The 21,166-nt window shown below is 43.8% G+C and overlaps 1 protein-coding gene across 7 annotated transcripts in view; it reads left to right on the top strand.

The window, feature by feature from the left end:
- The first annotated feature begins 12,243 nt into the window (after window positions 1-12,243).
- Window positions 12,244-21,166, top strand: part of SLC22A15 (solute carrier family 22 member 15) — a 44,319-nt gene continuing 35,396 nt past the window's right edge. For all 7 annotated transcript variants that reach the window (XR_010919341.1, XR_010919340.1, XR_010919339.1 and 4 more), the window contains exons 1-2: window positions 12,244-12,503; window positions 20,400-20,612. Coding sequence is in view for 3 of the 7 variants with exons in the window: in XM_067546026.1 (XP_067402127.1) it covers window positions 12,417-12,503; window positions 20,400-20,612 (300 nt within the window). In the remaining 4 variants the exon portion in view is untranslated. The remainder of the gene's footprint in view (window positions 12,504-20,399; window positions 20,613-21,166) is intronic.

Raw genomic sequence — 21,166 nt, 5'->3', positions numbered from 1 at the left:
CTCTGTGGCTGACTTGAAAGTTGCCATCCTTCAACAAAAAAACTTCAAAAACAGACTTCAGCGAGAAACTGCAGAGCTGGAACTCATCTGCAAACTTGACACAATCAGACTGGGTCTGAATAGGGACCTGGAATGATTCTCTCATTACAAGAAGTAATTGTCACTGTTCACACATTCTCACCTTCTGATCAATGGTTGTGAATAGGCCTCACATACCCTAACTGAACTGACTTTGTTAGCACTTGCCTTGCCCATTGTTATGTTTCTCACCCTTGGATATATATATACACACACGTCCTATCTGTGGTTTCCACTTCATGCGTCTGACGAAGTGGGTTGCAGCCCACGAAAGCTTATGCCCACAGAAATGTGTTAGTCTTTAAGGTGCTACAGAACTCTCGTTGTTTTCATTGTGAATAATATCCATTGTGAAATCTGGCAATTCCCAGGTAGTTATTTGGGAGTAAGTGTTTTCATTTTTCACGCAGCCCTGGCGTGATGGAAGGTGGGATGCAGCTCTGGAGAAATGGAGAACTTTACGTTCCAGGCCTATCATCCTGATACCTATTGCTGCATGAAATGCAGCTGCACAAGACCGTAGACAAAGCAGCAGATTAAGCAACTCTCTGCATGTAGCTTACCTCCTGTAGTCCAGAAAGAGAAACAAATGATGTTCACGGCTGGTGCAAGCTACATATCATTCAGATTCAGGGACTGCTATCTTTGTCCTGATTTGACTGGCATCATTACAGGGTATATTTCAAAGAGGTGTTATGTCTTGTATAGAGGTGAGTGCCTTTGTTTGGGTATTCAGAATATTTCTTCCCACTGCCTGGCAAGAGAAATATGTTTGGATGCGTAAAGAATTTTGATAATTTAAATGTTGCATGTTAACACACTGATCAAAACAGTGAGATTTTCCAGGGCGGGTCACATCTGTTCACCATGGAAGGATCTTGCCAAGATGTAAACCTTTAAAGCCTTGTTTATACAAAGGAAATTTTGCAGGATTTCCCATCATTGCTATGGTCTGGCTCCACCAGAGTTAGCAATCTCTAGAACCTTAGCACAGGGGGGCTATTGGCTGATGAACTTTATCAGTGGGATATTAAGCACTGTGTCAATAAGGTCTATGCAGAGCAGAGTTAGACAAGGTGGTGTTTAAGCGTGCATCAAACTAAGGTGTAACTGTTGCCTGGATAGGAAGGTAACACCAGGAGGGCAGCTATGACAGCATGAGCTTCAACGTGAGCTAGCTGCCATAGAGAAAGACTCTGGGTACGTACGCAGGTGGCTAGCCTGCACCAACGCACATTGTCATTACAATTGTTACCTGTGCGAGCTAGGTTAAAGATAGCATGGTTATGATGGCCTGCGCTCCAGTCACTTGTGGTGAAGACATATCCTAAAAGGGCCATCAGCCTGTTTGCGCTATGGCTCCTAATGCTGCTGTCATCCACGGAACTAAAAGAGCAGTAGCAGTTTAGATCAGGCTAAAGAGGGACCATGACTATGCGGTCAATGCACACGACTATGCTTTAGTGAGAGCTGGGCACACTTTCTGGATATACCTCTGGTCCATTAGATGGGCTGGGGCAGGTCACTTAAGGGCTGATCCTGCATTACAGAAGACATTTCGCAGTTGACTTCACTGAATGCAGGATCAAGCTCTTAATCTTTCTTGCTGCCTCACTTCTCCAATCCGTACAATCAGGAAAATACTGCTCAGAGGGACACTCTGCTGGTGGGGGCTGTATTTATGATGAAATGTCAAACCAAGGTCCTGATCTCGTGTGGTCATTGAAACTCCGCCGGCACTTTTCATAAGAGTGGGAGTGTTCACCTCAATGTCCTGCTGTAATTTGTCTATCAAGAAAATGCTTTGGGATCTTCAGGGAGGAAAGCCATTCTATAGGAGTTGGTATGTTAGGTTCAAAATGAAGCTCAGCAATATGTATTATGCAGCCACTGTTTTATTGGAAAATGGACCAACGCCTGAGCTCCTTTCTTGGTTTTTACTCGGTTCTTTCGCAATGGGAATTTTGCCTCAGTAGGACTGAGTTAAAAACTAAATCAGGTGCTCAGGATGTGACTCTTTAATAATATGTTGCACTTCTGCAGTGCTGTTCACCCAAAGACCCTAAAGCATTTTAACAACCTGATCCATTGCCCATTGAAATCAGTCTGCAACTGAAGTCTTTGCATTGATTTCAATAGTCTTTGGACTGGGCCCTAAAACATGAGTGTCTGAAGCTTCTCAAAACACCTAGAGGCAGGCAAGTATTAATATTAATCTCATTTTATGGCTGGGGAAAATGTGGCACAAAGGTGCAATGACTTGCCCAAGGACGCCAAGTTTGCTGCTAAGTACGTCTATTATTAACAAACAACAGTTAATTTGTTGAGTAATAAAAACCTTCTCACAAAATCAGTGTGTAATGTGCTAAACCTTATAGCTAAACTTCAGATAAGGAGTCCATAGAAAAAACTTTTCAATTTAACAAACAAACAAACAAGCAAACAAACACGGATTTGGTTTTACGTGAATTAATGATTGACCTATTTTAACTGAATCCAAAGAGTTCTTTAGACTATTCTCCCTCCCTCTCCCTCCTTTCCCTCCATGTTTGTGTAGCTGTTAGTCTTGATTTGCAGATAATTGGAAATAGAATGTAAACTCACTCAATGAGTCCAATTGAAACTCAGAAGAAATCAGTGACTAATGAGTGTTTATTTAAAGAAGTCTTGCTTTTCTGTGGTGATGATGATGGATGGATGACAGGTTCACACTGCCCGAAATCAGCAAAAGAGGATGGAAATCCCTTCTGGATTCAATCAAAAAACACCTTGGAACTTTGGGAATATTTGAAATCCAGGAACTGAATTCTCCCGCTGCTCCCTATCTCTGTATTGCAGTGATCCCAAAGCTTTTCCTCTCACCCTCTCCCCCCTTCCAATAATAGAATGTGTTCACGCCCGCAGGCTGGGAGCAGAGTCCTGGATGGGCTGGGGTCCGTGGCGCGGTCCATGGCGGAGGCTGGGAGTGGAGCGGGGCCCGGGAGTGGGGGCCAGGAACCGAGAGCAGGGGCCAGCGGCTGACCTGCAACCGGGAGCCATGGCCACAGCTAGGGGCCAGGAGTAGAGCCAGGGCCACAGCTGTGGCTGGTGTCTGGGGCTGCGACCAGGGGAGAGGCAAGGTCCAGAGCAAAGCTGAAAGCAGAGCAGGGCTGGGTGATGCTTTCTCCCTGCCCCCTCGTGGGGGCTGGCCCAAGCCCCTCCACACACCACTAGGGGGGCCTGCCCTACAGTTTGGGGACCACTGCTGTATTGAGATGAACCAAATGCCCAGATGTGAACACCATAGACTTCAAGACTAATCATAGACGATTAGAGTTGGAAGGGACCTCAGAAGGTATCTAGTCCAGCCCCCTGCTCAAAGCAGGACCAACCCCAGCTAAATCATCCCAGCCAGGGTTTTGTCAAGCCACACCTTAAAAACCTCTAAGGATGGAGATTCCACCATCTCCCTAGGTGTAACCCATTCAAGGGTTTCACCAACCTCCTAGTGAAAATTTTTTTCTTAACATCCAACCTAGACCTCCCCAACTGCAACTTGAGACCATTGCTCCTAGTTCTGTCATCTACCAATGACAGCTCCTAGTTCGTACATGATACGAATTCAAAATCTGAACTTGATCTGAATTGTGCAGCTTGGGTCCATCTGTAAATAATAGGAATAGACCTTTATCTATCTATCTGTGTGGATTTTTACACCATATTCATCACCTGTTAGCTATCTCTCTGTCCTTCTGCTGTGATTTATTATTTAACGTTGCAAGGGGGCTGGCATTTCATTAATAGAATATGGCAAAATAGTTACAGGGTATGGTATTGTGTTTTTGTTCCATCACTTCCAGTCTGTTTTCCATGCACAAGGAACAAACATTTAAAGCCGTGGCTACCCTAGCATTTTCCACAAAGTCTCCCACTATTTTACTTCCCATGGTGCAGCTTCAGTGGGGGAAGCACTAGTGTAGACTGTCCGATGTTTTTACCACTGTGTTCTCTAATCCTGCTCAGAGTGGGTCTAGAAGAGCTGCTGGCAAAAAATATCCATCCCTTCGCTACACAGTGCTCCCACCATTGCTAGTACTGGCAGAAGAGTGAAACAGTGGCCGAATTCCTCCCAAATTTAACTTAGTCTAATGTCAACAAGTCCTAAAAGCCTGACTGAACTTTTATATTTGATTAGGAAAAAAAAAAAAAGACAAAACAAAAAAGAACACGAGAAAAGTCTTGCGCAGAGAGCACAGGGTGTGTCGCTCTACTGGAACATGTTGCATGAACTCTGCCTCACAAAATAGCAGCTGCACTGCAGGCAGCAGGCTCCTGGCAATTTAATTGTGCAGTACATATAAATAAATGACACAACTCGGTTAGTTTCCTGTGTGATGTTTGTATTCTGTGCAGAAAACACACCAAATAAATCTGAGACCATCTTAAATGGGAAAGTCCTTGTCTGGGCAACCAATCTGTCAGTAAAGGGACACTGTCAAATGCTGTTCTAATTTACTAATGACATCGTGGATTATTAAAACCAAGCTTTTTCAGAGATCCAAATCCTGGGTCTCCTCTCACTTACTCTCCTTGCACCAGTGTAACTCCATGGGGCAGATCCCCAAGCCCCACTTTATGCTGCATAGGCTCTATGCCGCCTACTACTGGAGCCCCGGCTATCGGAAGAGTTCTGGCTGTTGGTGGGGACCTGACCAGAGGATGTTGTGCTCTCGCAATTCCTGACAGTGACATGGGATTATTTTTGCTGCTGTTTTCTAAACACCCACCAATTTGTCACTGTCTTTCTGACAATGTGGTGCCCAGGACTGATTGCAGTATTTCAAGTAGGATCACAGCAGAGCCACAGAGAAGGACTATTATTTCCACACTCTGCTGTAGCTGTGTGTATGTGTATACATATATATGTATATAATGTCACTGGCTCCAAGTTTCTCTATTATTTTTACATTCTCACCCAGTTCTTCCTTATGAGAAAGTAAGTGATCAAGGCTGAATCTCTGATTAAAATATCTACTCCCTGGATCCTAAAACGGTCTGTCAGGAAACAAGCAGGCTAACCTCTGCCAGTAAGCAGAGCTCTTCTTCTCCTACAAACTCTGCTAGATCAGGAGGAGTAGCCCCGCTACAGTGAACTCTGTTGCATCTCTTCAGCTTCTGTTCTCCGGCTGGATATGCCTTCATCCCTATGATCCTTTGTACCCTCAACACAATTCACTCCAATAACTGCAGTCATTAAAGGCGTCTGAGATACACTCTGAGACTTATGCAGACTCCTATTTTATCTATGCCTCAGGTGTCAAGGCCAATGAACCAGTCAGAAATGCCAAATCCTCTTAGAATGTCAGGCACTGAAGTCATACCCTATGGCAAATCTATGACATCGTCAGTTGCAAGGCATATTAATACGGTTAAAGCCCAGAGGTGCACTCATACCATCCAAACTCAGTGGAGCTGTTATCGTCCTATGGCTGTTCAGTGGCCTATATAAAATTAGTGAGCCGTCTTCATCTAGTTCCTAACAGATATTTAGTATTGCCACATCACGAAATAACCGCCGCCCACGAGTGCTACTTGACGCCTAGGTTGTCAGGCAGGCTCCAACGGTGACTGGAGGGGTGATGAGGAATGAACCATCTCGCGACTTGGTCAGGGACACTGCTGGGGGTGGTGGGAGCAGGGGAAGGACGCTCATGTCGCTGCGGTTCGAGTTGGATATTTTGGGGGAGTAAAGCGAGAACTTTATTCTCCAGGACGTTCTAGCTGATCCCTTCCACTGAAATCACTCAAAGTACAAACAGAGGCTCCCTCCCACCCTCCAGTGGTTCAGAGTGGTGGATTTTATGCCCATCTACGTTACTATCTAAAGGGGTGGTAGCCCAGCGTTATGGCACTTGCATATAACCCTGGTGGTCATGGGTTTGAGTCTCACTTGATCTCACACGGAAAGACGGCCTCAAGTTCATGCTGCTACAATATGGGTAACTGATTCAAAGTGTGCAATACTCCATTGGGTATTGTGGGCTATGGAAACGGAAGTGCCTTAAGCCTGATGAGCCATCTATGACGCCACAGACTTTGATGTTCCTCTTTATTGTGTACGTCCACTACTGAATTAAGACTCATGCCATCACCCCTTTCTCCTTAATTCCTCCCCCACCCCTAGCTGTATTGAGTTGTTTCAGACAGCTGTGCTGTGCTCACAGGCCTAGAGAAGGCCTAAATGGCACCTCTGCTCCCCCGTGTGGAAAGAAACAGAACTTCAGGAACTCTTTGTTCCAAAAGAATCCAGGATTTATAAATCAGGAGCAGAAACAAATTCAGTTCTTCCCCCCTGCGCAAAAGTAATTTAAACATTCAGTTGTGTAATTCTGTTTTTGCCAACCAAACCTACATTTCATGGGTCTGTGTTTTTCAGTGCCTCAGGGAAACATTCAAAAACAGTTTTTTTCCATCTAAACCACATCACAGACTGTTTTTTCCCTTCCATTTCCTTTTCCATCAGTGCAAATGTCAACATCTATGAGCATGAATATTTCTTTTATAATCATACTTCTCCTCCTGGCCAATTCATTCAGTTATACTGATTCCTGCAACATCACTATTGTTAACTTGGGAGCAATTTTAATAGTCACAAACACTTGACAGTGATGTCACTGGATGGGTTAGATTGGACATGATTGTAAACAAAGATGAATGAGCCTGAGCTGCACAGTTCAGATTTGGTTTTGTATTCTGACTTTCCTGAAGCTGAGTGATGCTCAGACCTGGGGGTTTTGATTTGGTCCAATATAGAGGTTCAGGCCTCAATCCAGATCTGAACTTCTCCAAAATTCTGGCGTAGACCAATTGTAGAAGTAGGGCCAGCTAGAAATTCTGAGTCAGATGGGATCGCCACCACGTTAGGGTGATTTGCAAGTTGTCTGCAACCCAGATGGAAAGTGAAGGTCTCAGCTGAGACTTCAAGGCCTCCTGAGGGTGTTTTGTAGAGAAGAGCTATGGGTAATAATAACCGTGTTCTGGCCATGATGCTCAAGGTCATTTTCCCAGCCCATTGCTCTAAACATGTCATCCCCATATCCACCCGCATTTTGAACCTCACTGTTGGCTCCCACTTCTTCACCACACCAAGTACAAGCTTTTTGCCCTTCCCGTTAAGGCCCTTCACAACCCACTTTTTCCTCTCCGGCCCCTTTAATCCATTGATGATGCCAGCAGTGGGTGTTTGTTCTCCTGCACATTTCCCTCAGGGCACAAGAGGAAATACTGAACTAGTTATAACACCACTACCCTGTTCTTATTCAAATCCTTCCCAACCGACTGCTACCGAAATGTTTATGGAAAACTACCAACCGGACACAGGGCTAGTAGCGACTTCTTAAATTCATCTAATTTACTTATGGATATTGTGAAATTTATCATAAATCAATTGATTCAAAACAATCTAATTGTGCACACAAGTAGTCTATATACCCATGTGTTTCATGTCACTGTTTGCCTTCTCCTCACTCCCCCATTCCTCTTGTTGATTAATGTCTTAAATTTGATTGTAAACTCTTCAGGGCCAGGCCTCTTCTATGTTTGTAAAACATCCAACACTACTGGGTCCTGATCTTCTGGATACTCCTGTGATAATAATTATCATTAATCATAACTAATATATTGGGTGGTTGAGACCAACCTGTGAAGGCATACAGGTGTCCAGGAGTTCCAGAGCACAGCCAATTGCTTTCTATGAGACGCATGATTGTTTCCAGAGAAAGGTTTTTGAAATTTTCTTTCACTACATAAAAGCTGAGATATCTGAGATCTAGGAGGGATGAAGCTTCCTGTTTCCTTGGGTATCGGAAGTACCCGAAATTCTCTTCTCTCTTTTTTCAGTGGTGCAGGATCGATTCAGTTTCTTTGCCAGGAGGGCTTGGATTTTGTGCAGCATCTCCTCCTGATACTGTAGTACGAGACCCTTTTCCTGAAGATGATTTTGTAGCCTCCCCCCACCCGCATACTGCTGGGAGATCTTGAATCTGAGATAACCGTGAGTCCTCAGGGATAAAAGGCCCCTAGTCTTCCTCTGACAGGGAGATCCTCCAAGACGCATACGATTGGATGGAGAAATGCTCTGCTACAAGCTGTGTACATGGCAGAGTAGTAACCCCTTTCTTCTGAAGAAGTCCCTGTGTCCCTGTTCCTCAGCTCATATGAGGAGAGCGTCCAGTGGAGTAGCATCTTCCACCATTAGGCTGATGTGGGGAGGGTGAGAGGATTATCCACTGGTAGCTTTTGTCCACAGTCAGAGTATCATCTGGGTATATCTCAAGCAGTTCCCTGTCATGGCAGGGGCCTCAGGCATTGGTGCATCTCAGTCTCTCCTGGTTTCTGCCTCTGACACACAAGAGTTTAGTCGCCTGAGGCTGCGCTGCTTTGATCTAATTCCAGGTGATGGCTTTAGTGTACAGATGGCTGAGTGGGGTCAGTGGCCTGAGGTAGACTGGTCAAACTACATGATCCCTTCTGGCCTTAAACTCAGCGATTCTATGACTATGAGCATGAGGATGCTGCCATCTGCCAGATCTACCTTCTTCACTTCCAAATCCAGAATGAAGTGAACAGGCCATGCCATCCCCGTCTGCTGGAGGAACCATGTCTAGGTATCTCAGTATGTCAGCTCTGAGATCCTGGGGTCTCCAAAATAAAAGGGTTGGCCTTACCCACTTTTTCTACAAACTGAGGAAAGGACAAACACATACGGGTTGTTAAGAGACAACGCCCGAACTATTAGCTTTTAAGATTGTACCTTCTGTCTCCAGACCAACTACAGAACTGGTTTAGACCATGAAAGGAAAAGGCCTGCAAACACAAAGTAATGCTGGCAGGTTTAAAACAGACTCTCCCAAGAAAGGTGGGCAGTAGCTGTTCGAGGGAACCGTACAGGAACCCGTTGGGGTGTCTGAAAAAGCTAGACCCGCCTGGATTAGCATCAGGGGATGGTAAGGCTGACATGCGTTTTAGGACTGTGTTGATTTTTAAAGATCTATAACTTTCTAAGGTACTTTGTTATGAGAAAAAGTGTCTGTGGATAAGAAATTGCTTTGCTAGGCCTGTATTTCTTGCTTGCCTACACCATGGTGTCCCCGAAAGGGTTAATTAGGAAACTAGCAGTCCCACAGCCAAGTGGACTCTGCGGGAGGGGGACTCAGGATGGCTGCGACACTGGCTCCAGGGTCTAAGGGCTCGTGGGGTCCTGGCACGGGCCAACTGTGGGTCTTAAGTTGCTGTGTAGACATACCCTAAGTTGGCTCGACTGTGTGGTCACACTGCTCAATGGGGTGTCAGACATGAACTTGGGTGTGTGCCCGAGTGATACAGAGCTAGGAATAGTGACTTTCCAGTCACTACCCAGATCTGGAAGGCTGGCTTAGAAACACATGGATCCATGATTTGGGTCCATTTACAAAATTGGTGTAAGTCCAGAAAGAGGACAAGGCCAGGCTGTAACACCATTCACACTCCAGCCAGAAATTCATCATCCTCGATCCACATTTAAAACTGAAAAGTACCTCCAAAGGAATTGTTTGCTGCACCGTCTGCAAAAAATGCAAATGGTACATCAGAGAAACAAAAAGGCCTTAGTGGCTTGTTTGGCTGAACACTCAGTGTATATTGTAATTAGCCATATGCTAGGCTTGCATAGTATTATGTATGGGGTAAGCCTGCTCCAACGCAGATAATTAGTCTGGTTAGAAAACCTACAGTAAGGGAAAACCAGCAAAGGAAGGTACCAGGACGGGTATCATTACTACCTCACTGATAACATTCCAGATTGCTGATGTTATGCTGCTGCAGAACACATACTACAAGGAAGCCAAAAGAACTCCAGCACTGTTTTTTCCATAAAGGACTAAAAGGACAGAACTTCAGAACTATTTAGAATGGATACTGTAAACTGAGAACCAAAATTCTGATGGTTTAGAATGGTCTGCCAGCTTCAATCAGGTGGCTTTATCTATTTTCTTAGAGAGATGTGAACTTGGAAAATGCATCTGGCAAGTTAGATATGTATGTGCCTATCTAGCAATAATTTATGGAACTAAGGTCTGAGCTTACAACCTTTCCCCAGAGGAGTTGTGCTAGTGAATCCAATGGATAGCTCACATGAATAAGGGTTGCAAAATTGGGCCTTCATGTGGGAACTCATGTTTAGCTGCCAGTACTGTAAATTTTTTTTCTGGGACAATTTTCCTAATAAGCCAGGAATGAGGGTGCTACTGGTCTTTCAGTTGGTAAAGGGTTTTGTGTGCATGCTAATTAATTTTTGGCAGTTTGTGGTAGCATGGTGAGCTGGTACTTATTATTCCTCAGTGGCTGCCTCCTTGCCTTGCACTCCTGAGCCTAAGCTTTCAATTATTAAAAAAAAAAAGTTTCTAGCCATTCTGGTTGTGAAGATTATTTTCCAAATGTGAAACAGATATAACCGTAAGTATAAACTGTTGTCAGTCAACTCAATGGGGGGGTTCACTATGAAATGTAATGGTGGCATTTTAAAAGTTAATATTTTTAACTATTCCACCGCTGATCAAAGCATGCAAGAAAGAAGAGGAGCAATCATATTATGGTTTGCCTGACCTGGTCAATCTCTATATTTCTTTCTGCTTCTTTGTTTTGGCATATAATGTTAATGTCTTGAGTGGTAGGAAATGGAAGTGTCTGTAGATATCCATACCCCTGCATGCTGCAGAAGTGTACTCCAGCCTTGCACACCAGACTAGACTGCAAGGCAAATATGGGGGCATTTCCATAGCCTCTGCTGTTATACAAACCCAGTAGTGAAAATGAGAGAGAGAGAGAGAGAGCAAGCAGTAGCAGCTATTTGAAATATTTTGGCTTTTGGCTGGCCATATGCCTGGCCCATGGACTGAGGTGCGTATGTGAATTTCATACGTATATCATCACTACAGGATAACAAAAGTGTGAGCATTAAATAGCATTAGACAAGGGTGTGGGAGGATGCAGTAACTATAATTCTATTTCTCTGTCTATCTGTATGTAACAAGGTACACTTTTGAAAACTGCATTGGATCAATTCCAAAATGTAAAAAATTGACTTTGATGAAAACCAGGAAACTAGAAAAGCCTGATTTCCTCTAAAATCACCATTGGATTACTCAGGATACAGGGTTCAGGCACTGACTTCACAGAGGCCGAAGGGAAGGGATCAGAGTCACTCCAGATATAGGGGCGAGATAGTGACTTCAGAGTTTGGGTTACAATGAGAGTGTCGGTTAGTGTGGTAGGGTGACCAGATGTCCTGATTTTATAGGAACAGTCCCGAGATTTGGGGCTTTGTCTTATATAGGATTCTATTATCCATCACCCCATCCCAATTTGTCACACTTGCTACCTTTCACCTTGGTTAGTGGCCCCTCACTCTTCTCTGGCCAGTCCACTCTCAAAAGGCCTTTGGCCCTGCACCCGTGCACACACTCTCTGGTTTTCATGACTATCAAAACACTGGAAAAGCCTGCTTTTAGTGGAAGTAAGGTTTTTCTGCTTTTCCAGTTTTCACCTAAATTAATAGGGTTTGTTTTCTTTTCCAGAAAAATTAATAAGGTTTTGACCAGAGTGCACGTGGGGAAGACAGAAAAGGAGGCAATCAGCCTGGCCGTAATGGGGTGAGGGCCTGGTTGGATGTCCAGCTTGGCTACGTAACAGCCAAGTGGAAGCTACTGTTGCTACCATGTAAAAAAAAAGTCTCACGGAATAACAAAAGCTAAAGCCTTGGTAGCCTCACGCTCTTGGAATTTTCTTGGGAAGTTCAGGGGAAAATAGATTGTAACAAATTCCTGGCCTCTGACCATTTATGGTTCTCTTGATGCTGCACCCTACACTACCCATAAGACCTGTCAGTCACCCGCCACTATCCCCCGTGCCCCCGCCCACTCTACTCCCTCGCTCAGCCCTTTTCCCCCTTAAGCCCCGCCCCTTCCTTCACCGCCAATGGCCACAAAGGAGCGCGTTCGTCAATTACAAGGACGGCCGCACTGCGCATGCACGGCCTCCTCTAGTCCATCGGTCGCAATGCGCCTGCGTCCCCCTGTCCGCCGAGATGCGCATGCGCGCCCAGTTTTCTTAACACGCATGCGCGTTGGGTCATCAGCCGGGTGCCGCCGCTGACTGCCAGCCGTTGTCGTCGCGCCTGTTGCCGTTGCCCTGTCAGAGCCGGTGGCGGCGGTTGCTGCTTCCCGCCCTGCCGGGGATGCGCTGCCCGCGGCCTTGGGGCAGGGGCTGGCCGGGCCCCCGGTGCTGCTGCTGCAGCTGCTTGGCGTGCGAGGGCCCGGCCCGGCATGGAGGTGGAGGAGGCCTTCGCGCTGGTGGGGCAGATGGGGCCCTACCAGGTGTACCTGTGCGCGCTGCTGGCCGTGCTACTGCAGGTGGGGCCCGGTCCGGCGTCCCCCCCCGTCCGTCCGTGCGGGGCAAGGCGGCCGGGCCAGCCCCGCCTTGAGGCGCGCCTTTTGTCTCGGTGCGCGCCCGCGTCTGCGGCCCATGACGTTGGGAGACTTGAGTCTCCAGCTCCCCCCGCCGCCCTGAACCCAACGGCAGCGCCGCCGCCGCCGCGGGACCCCCTGTGCTGCCGGCCCGCGAGAGCCTCGGGAGCGCTGCGAGAACGGAGGGGCGCTCCCTTCGCCGCAGCCGCCTTGCACGGGGGGAGCGTCCTGCGCTGCCAGCCGGGCTTGTGAGTCGAACTGTAGCTACCCACTGGCGTCCCAGCCCCACGGTCCCGGGTGTGTGTGTGTGTGTGCTGCTGACGTGGGTTTTTTCTGGATCTGTCTGAGTGTGTGTGTGTGTGCTGCTGACGTGGGTTTTTTCTGGATCTGTCTGGGTGTGTGTATGTGTGTGTGTTTGTCGTGTGGCCCAATGAAAGTGGTCATAGAAATTATAATCTGACTTTCAAATGTTTAATATTCTTTGCTGCGTCAATGTACATCTTTCTATCTATATTTGGTGTCTCTTATAGCCACTTAACTATTTTATAGGGTTTTTTATCTCATTAAACCTCAATTTAAAGGTATCAGACCTTAAAACATGAAAAGCTGGGTGCTAGTTTCTTCATGCACCTGCTTCTTATATTGATTTGCATGATATTGAACCTTTAAACTAGCTTTGGTTGCAGGACTGAGGATGTGGGTAAGTAATCCCCCAGATAGAGTGGGAGTCTGGTTCGAGTCTGCATTGGGAAAGAAGGAGACAGTGGGGTGGGAATTAACATTTCTGTGATGTTTTAGTTTTTTTCAAAGGGCAGTTAGTTGAAAGGTACTAGTCTTGGCTCAGGAAATAACAAGCAAAGTGCAAGGGAGTGTGGGTCAAAGGTATGATGATAAATGCAGTTTATTCTATGGTTGCAGAAAGTGTGGGGTCTTTTTTTTTCTTTTTTAAAATCCTATGGAGGTTATGGCTGTTTTCATTAACACCCTTTTCTCTCACTCATGCATGTTTTTTCAGAATGTAAATTCCTTAAAGTAACAAGCCACTGCATGACAGAGTTTTGAGATAAAGTTTTATCTTTTCCCTGCTTCACAGCCATTCCAAATCATCTGTACAACCAAATGAAACAAGCTTCTATTTTTTTAGAATCAGATCATAGGGTCAGTCTTAAACGCTTGAAGTTATTGATGCTTTTCAGGTTAGGGAAAGTGGAACATGCTTTGTTCAACACCTTCACTTTCCAAATCTCAAATACCGTCAGTCTTAAATCTAGAATATTATATTTTCACCTTTTCTCCTATCTCTGGGTGATTTATTCTGTGAAAGAATGTTTAGTATCCAAATGTTCATGCTTCCCAAGTGGAATAATTGGGTATGTTTCATCACATTATTACCCCCCCCACCACTGAGTCCTACTGTAGCAATGCCATTTATTACTCTTACTAAATTCATCTCTTCCCCAACACGCAGATTGAATCTTTTTTTACCTAGAAAAGTCAAAGTTTAGTGACTAATTTTGTTTGGCAGTACATGTTTCACTTGGTATTTGCTGAGAACAGCCAGGCTTTTGAATTGTGATTCAAATGGCATTGAAGCATTGTTGAAGGTGTTCTTATTTTCTCTCTCTAAAGACAGTTGAACTGGATCTCTTGGCTACAGTAATAGTCAAATGTATGAGATTATTTCATTCAAATCTAATGTAAATTCATGAATACTTCATTATAAGGGGTGGTTTCTGTGTTTTGAATTAATGAAATGAAGTTATGGTGAAAAGTGCTAACTGCTGGAATGGTGGGAGTCAGGGATGTAGAAGCATTCAGGATGACGTTCTTAGAAATAATTATAGTTGTTGGGGTATTGTATGGGTCACTTGCTGGGCCATTACAACTCTTTGAGCTTCCTTTGCATTACAGAGGAGCTGCACAAAAAGGGAACTAGTGGATAGACCACCTCTCAAGACTATATGGTCCAAGACCTTTCTAGGACCACGAAGGGGTTTATCATATGTAAAGGGCAGGGGCTGAGGTAGGAAAAGGGCAGAGTGTTTAGGCAGTTTCATTTTTTTGAGAGGCATGTACAGCCTGGAAATAGGTTGAGGCTCAAGCCAAATGCAGAAGCCTCAGGTCCACCTACTCTATCTCAAGAAGCAAGAAGTAGTTGCGTGTGTTTGTGACGTTACCCAGAGTACACTCTGGACTGATGGACAGCTGTGTCCCCTCAATTCCCCATCCTGGGGTGCCTTTTACATTGCTTCACTGTGAGAGCCACCACTCCTGGTCTTCACACACAGCTTCCGGCATGTAAATCACTCCCAGTTATACTGCATGAGTGCTATAGTCAACCACTCATGAATTACACATGCAGGGCAACACCAGCAAACTCCCAGTCCCAGACTTCTCCAAAAATGTATGTATTGTACTGCCCAGCACCCTCGTGGACAATACAAGCGCATATAAAGTCTGTCCTTTATTAATAGAAAATGATAGGCACAAATCTTGCTATATCCCAAATGGAGTTTCCCAAACACTTCAATTCAAGCAGTGGTTTAGATAAAACAACAAAACAAATTCATTAACTACAGAAATAGATTTTAAATGACTTCAAATAATGACACACATAAGTCAGAATTAATGACAAGGGGAAAAAAAGGTAGAATGCAACGAACATCTGACTTAACAAGCTACGTGAATACAAAGCAATGGTTTCTCACCACATGTTCCAGCAGTCTTACTGGCTAAACCTCTTTCAGTCAGGCTCTCCCCTTCATTTCTCCCTTCCCCCAGTACAATGCTGCTTTCTTGTTTTTGTGTGTTGATGCTATGGATAGAGAGCAAGGGAGAGATGATTTGGGGCATGTGTCCTCTCTTATAGTCCTTTCTCTTGTGCAAGAATCATCTCCAACTGATGCTCAGGAGACAGAAAATCTGTGGGGCCAGGAACCTTAAACTGTTTGGTCAAGATGTAGGTGTGGTTTTTTGGGGGGGTTTTTTGTTTTTGTTTTTGGGGGCTGCCCACAAGCAGTTATGTTGCTCAGCGGGGTGGAATATTCACAGCCCTGAGCAACATAAGTTTTGTCAACATAAGCTGTAGTCTGTGTCTAAGGCCTTGTCTACACTAGCACTTATGGCGCTAAAACTTTTGTTGCTCGGGTATGAAAAAAAACACAGCCCTGAGCGATACAAGTTTTGCCAGCATAAGCGCTTGTGTGGACGGCACTATGTCTGCGCACTGTTCTGTCGACATAATGTGGCTACACAAGTGCTCTTCAAGTGGCACAGCTGTATGCCACTGTAAGTTTTAAGTATAGACTACCCCTAAGTGTACAGTAGGGCTTTTGTCGGCACAGCCACTTCAGTCATGGGTGGGGGCGGGAAATGAAACCCCTACCTGACATAGCTGTTAGGAAAAGTTTAAATGCAGACCAGGCCTGAGAAAATACCTCATGTCAGCAGTTTTTGCTTCAAACTGGAAACTGACCTGTAAGACCATGAACTCTGCTCCTACCTAACAAAGGGGCCACTCAGTGCTTGAAAAATTTACCAGATAATTGGAGGCCTCCTGGGCCATCAAGGAGTTATGCTTTGAGAAGCCCTTTCTTCCCTCTTCCCCCCCCAAGTACTAAGAATGAGTAGGCAGAGGTGCTATTGCTGCACCCTGCTGTGAGGGCCCCAACTCTAATAATTTGGTAAACTTTGGTTTACAAAAGTCTGAAATTTTTGTCCCCAAAAATTTTCATTTGTTCTATTCATTTCTCTTCCGTCCCATCCAAGAAGAGTGAGACTTCCTAATTTCTTCTTCTCTCCTTGTCTACTGTGTTTTGTTTCTTCTCTGTTCCTCCTTGTCTATCATTCGCACTTCTGCTGCTATTCATAGGAGCATCACAGTGAAATCGCCAAGTATCATGCTAATTCACTAAACATGAAACTGACCCAAAAAATGTCAGTTTGGCTGTTGCTTTGGAAATATTCACCAACTTACCAGAGGTTTTCTGTGCACTCTGACCAACAGGCAGGTGCTTTTAAAACCAAAACAACAAAATCCACAGTTTAAAGGTAACTTGGAAAGAACTTGTTAAAGCAAACCAAAATATTGTGCTTGCTTCCTTTTTACTATATGAAGGATAAAGAAGGCGTACTTTTTTTTTTTTTTTTCTTAGAAGGGTTTTTTCTGAGTGTTCAGTTTACATCAGCAATATTAGAAATGCCAACTCTATTCTTTCCTGCTTTTCTTGGAGTATATCCAAGTTGTCTTGGAACTTGTTTATGATATCAGACACCTTTATATCAGGGGCAGAGGTGATGAGATATTTTTGTTAGATATTGACTTAACAAATTAACATTTTGGGAATTAACTGCAAACCTTTAACAAAATAGATTTCACTACCAATTATCAAGTGTAAACTCATCAGATAATATAACAGCCTTAGCATGGAATCAGTCTCCTTTCATACTCTGATTTATCTGGTCACCTTGGTGAATGTACTTTTGTGATAGTCCCTTATATCAAGTCTTATGTACATTAGCACTTATCCCGCAAAACTTTTTTGTCATTCAGGGTTGTGAAAAAAACCACACCCCCAAGCGACATAAGTTTTGTCGGCATAAGTATGTGTGTGGACAGCGTTATGTTTAGGTGGTTTTATTATGTCAGTTGGAGAGCTTTCTCCCGTCGACAACGCGACTTCACAAGCGCTCTTACAGCAGCATGGCTGTCCTGATACAGTTGTGCCACTGTACGTTTTAAGGATAGATTAGCCCCAAGAATCACAGCAATATTTAGGTTACTTCCAGTTCTAAAGGACCAGTTGCTTACCTCAGGTCAATTGCACTTAGATATCTCACCAAAGATAATGCTTGTAGCCAAAACTATATCAAGATTTATTAAATAGGAAAATGATCTTGGAATTATTTACAATGTTAAAGCAGGCTAAGCAGCTGAGGATTACTCACTTATGCCTAGAAACACTTTGCCCTCCAGTGTCCAAACAGCATAGGGATATCTAATTCCTTTTGTATGGGGTTCTTATCACTCTATTGCTATTTGCTCTGAGCTGCATGGGAGGAATCCACAGGCAGGGGAAAGTGGAGGGTGGGGAGCAGAATAACAAATGTCTTCTGTCCTCTTTAACGTCCCACAATAGTCCATGTGTTGTTAATTGTCAATGGACATTTCCTGTTGGGAAGGATGCAACACCTTCTGTTGAAGATCAGTCTTTCATGCTAATTAATGTCTCTTTCCTGTCTGGTGACTTAGTCACAGAAGCTCACAATACAACTGCTCAAATATTACCTTACAATATGGGATACAGATGTTATAAGTGAGATTATTGCATGCAGTAACTCACAAGCATTACATAAAGTCTAAACACTGAACATTCTTATAATTCTAATACTTATTTTAACAACACTAACACACAGGTGAGACTGATTCCAGCTGTGTATTTGTCAGGGTTCAATTGAGATATGGGAACTTTGGCATCAGCTGGCATTTGGTCTCACACCCTCAGTTGGTCAGCTTGCACTTTCTTGGCTCGTGTGGTGATGTCATTTCACAGGCAGTTATCAGAGTTTTCTGGACTAGACAGGACCTGAGTTTCTAATGTGCTTAAAACAAACAACTAAAAAATCACATCTTTAAGGCCAACGTATCCATCATCAAGAATTAAAAAGGACATAAGGCTGTTTTTTCCCTTTTGATGGTCACCTTTATTAATATAGAGCAGTGAAATCTGTGGGGCAACAATAGCATCAGTGTGGAGCCAGATCAAACGTTATAGGACTATAAGGCAATGTAAACTAAATGGCATAATTTTGACTTTATTTTATTGTACAGGGTATATACCAAAATGAAAATAAAAGGTTTGGTTCTCTACCACCTTGCAAAGTCATTTACACATTACTAATGTTTTACAATAATTTTGTGTTCTGATTGTGTAACATCATACCCACTGTGCCCTGATATAAATAACTACACAGCATTGAAAATTCAAGTGAGGTTCCCCCAAATCATCATCAAAACACAAATTTGGCTTTTATTTGCCTTCTGGATTTTTTACCTGTAGTGTTGACCTGGGTCATACATTCAAGCTTTTCTCTCTCAGGGCCAGAAACTATTATTAAATGAAAGATGAGGTTCTCATTTAATTTCAGAAGCTGAGGCTTCAGGAAAAACACTAAATGTCTCCAGACTTATGATAAAATTGAGTTGTTACATGAGGTACAGGAGAGGAGCTTTCGGTTAAAAGATTCTTATAACAAGTCCAATAAATTCTAATGCAGAAATATGTTCTTGCTTGAATAGCAGCAAGATATGTCCCCAATATTTCATATATTTTTTGACTTTTTAAAAAATAGGCTTTTAAAAATTGTTCTTCTGTGTATGCTGTAACCCATAGGAAGCTTGCAGCTGAAATCTTTCCACATCAAAATGTCTATCTCCTCCCATTGTACACTTACATCCATCTATTTTTGGATTTAGTGCCCTGTGGAGTGGATTTCCTTTAAAGGAAAAATGAGCATTGTGCTTCCGTTCCACAAACCAAATGCATCAAAATATTTCACTAATTCAAGTGTGCTGGTTGTTAACTTGATAACAAATGTATTTTGGGTTTATAAGAACCTCTCAATCCTCAGGTGTTGGTTAGATCAGGATAGGATTACTTGGTATTTGTTTAAATAAGATCACACAATCCAGCAGACCTAAGAGAGATATCAAGGAATGCCTCAAACAATTTTTTAATATCTTCCCTTATTTTTTCTGATTTCCTGTTGGGGGATTTCTATTGTTATAGAAGTCTTAGAACAGTAGTTTTCAACCTGGATTCTGAACGCCTTGGATTTGTAGACTGATGGTCTGTGGATCACTTCTTGGTGGTCCATGGGCCTCCTGTGAATGGGGAAGCAACGCAGGGCTATGTACATGCTACAGGTTATATAGGTATAAGTTTTGTCACTCAGGGTGTGAATAAGCCACCCCTCTGAGCAACATAAATTAGTAACACAAGTGCTGGTGTGGACAGCATTATGCTGACATCTGCGGGGGCTGGAGTAATTAAGTCGATGAGAGAGCTCTCTCCCGTCATCTTAGAGCGTCTGCACTAGCAGCACTGTAGGTGCTGTAGTGTAGCCATAGCCTCAGTCTTCAAACAGCAATGTTCCGTGCTGTAGGCCAGACTAGGACGCTTCAGATTTTCAGTTGGCTTTTTGACTAACTAAATAAAAAGTACCTGTCTAATCCCTGACTCATGTCTTTGTCAGGTGGTGTGTGTGTGTGTATTGGCATAAAGAAATCAACTGATCAGGTTTGCAGAAGACACCAGCTCTGGGTTTGTAGCATAGGAGGAGACAATCAAACTGCAATGAGATCTGGAGAGATTAGATTGATGATGGGGTGTGTGGGTGGGTGGGTCGGTCGGTCCCAAGAGGAGGAAGTGAATAGTACAGACATAAAATCAGGAGGTGGAAAGGAATGTAACTTAAGTCTATTAAAAGGTGTTTTCAGTTTGTTTCCTTGGTACTCTTCTAAATACTCTTTCATGTATCCAAGCACTGAATTTGCTATAGTTGTCACTGGAATCTTGAGTTTGGGGAGGAAGGAGATATCCACAAGAGGGTTTCTCAATAAGTGATCTACACTGTAAAAGCATGAGAACCACTCTTCTGGAATCATAGTACTTGAGCATGTGATGTTAGATATTGGGGACTAGTCCGAGCATCTTGTAATATAAGAGACTAAAAAGACAGGAATGACATTTTAATACTGACTTGAAATCTCTGTAGATGAAATGTTGCTTTTTTGATGTTGGTTTAGCATCTTTGATTTTTTTTGCCTGTTTTTTGTTTCAGCTGTATGTAGCCACTGAAGCAATCTTCATTGCGCTGGTAGGGGCAACACCTCCCTACCACTGGGACCTCGAAGAGCTCTCAGCTAATCAAAGCCATAGCAACCAGTCAACTAGTGAAGACAGAGCCTTTGGGGAATGGCTTCTGACAGCCAATGGGAGTGAAGTTCATAAGCATGTGCACTTCAGCAGCACCTTCACATCAATAGCTTCTGAGGTAATAAATAATGAAATGGGTTTTTCAGCCAAGTATGAGATTAATACATCTCATGGGAAAAAGGGGGAGGAGGAGAGGGTCTGGTTGTACAAACTTCTTGTCTTGGTTTCCCAATCAATGAGTGCTTTGATTATCAAATAGGTACTGTAGTCCAACTGAAGAACAAGTTATCTATTCAAATGTATGTATGGAAACAACAAACCAGCCTTGTTCTGCTACGTAGACCTTGATCATTTGGGTCTCCTCCAAAATTTTAATAACTCTTCCACATGGGAGTTTTACACTAAACTGTTGCATGTTTCTAGAACTAGATTGGAACTGAGAGGAAGTATCAGTGGCATTTGTGTTCAAAATCCTGCATGGTGGCTCTGTTCTTCCTGTGTAAATTATGAATCAAGCCCTAGAATGAGTGACAAAAAGAGTGCTATGTTTAATGCGCACCAGGCAGCCTGCATGAAGCATAAGAACCCATGATGAGGCTGCTCTGTGATGCCTCCATAGCAAGAGCTGCCTGGGGTGTTCCAGGGTGAGGTTTATGGGTGTAAACTGTTTTT

The sequence above is a fragment of the Emydura macquarii genome, unplaced genomic scaffold (genome assembly GCF_026122565.2).
Source record: "Emydura macquarii macquarii isolate MOO-44397 ecotype Brisbane River unplaced genomic scaffold, CSIRO-AGI_Emac_v2 contig_1119, whole genome shotgun sequence".
NCBI lineage: Eukaryota > Metazoa > Chordata > Testudines > Chelidae > Emydura > Emydura macquarii.
This window is presented reverse-complemented; position numbering and strand designations above follow the sequence as displayed.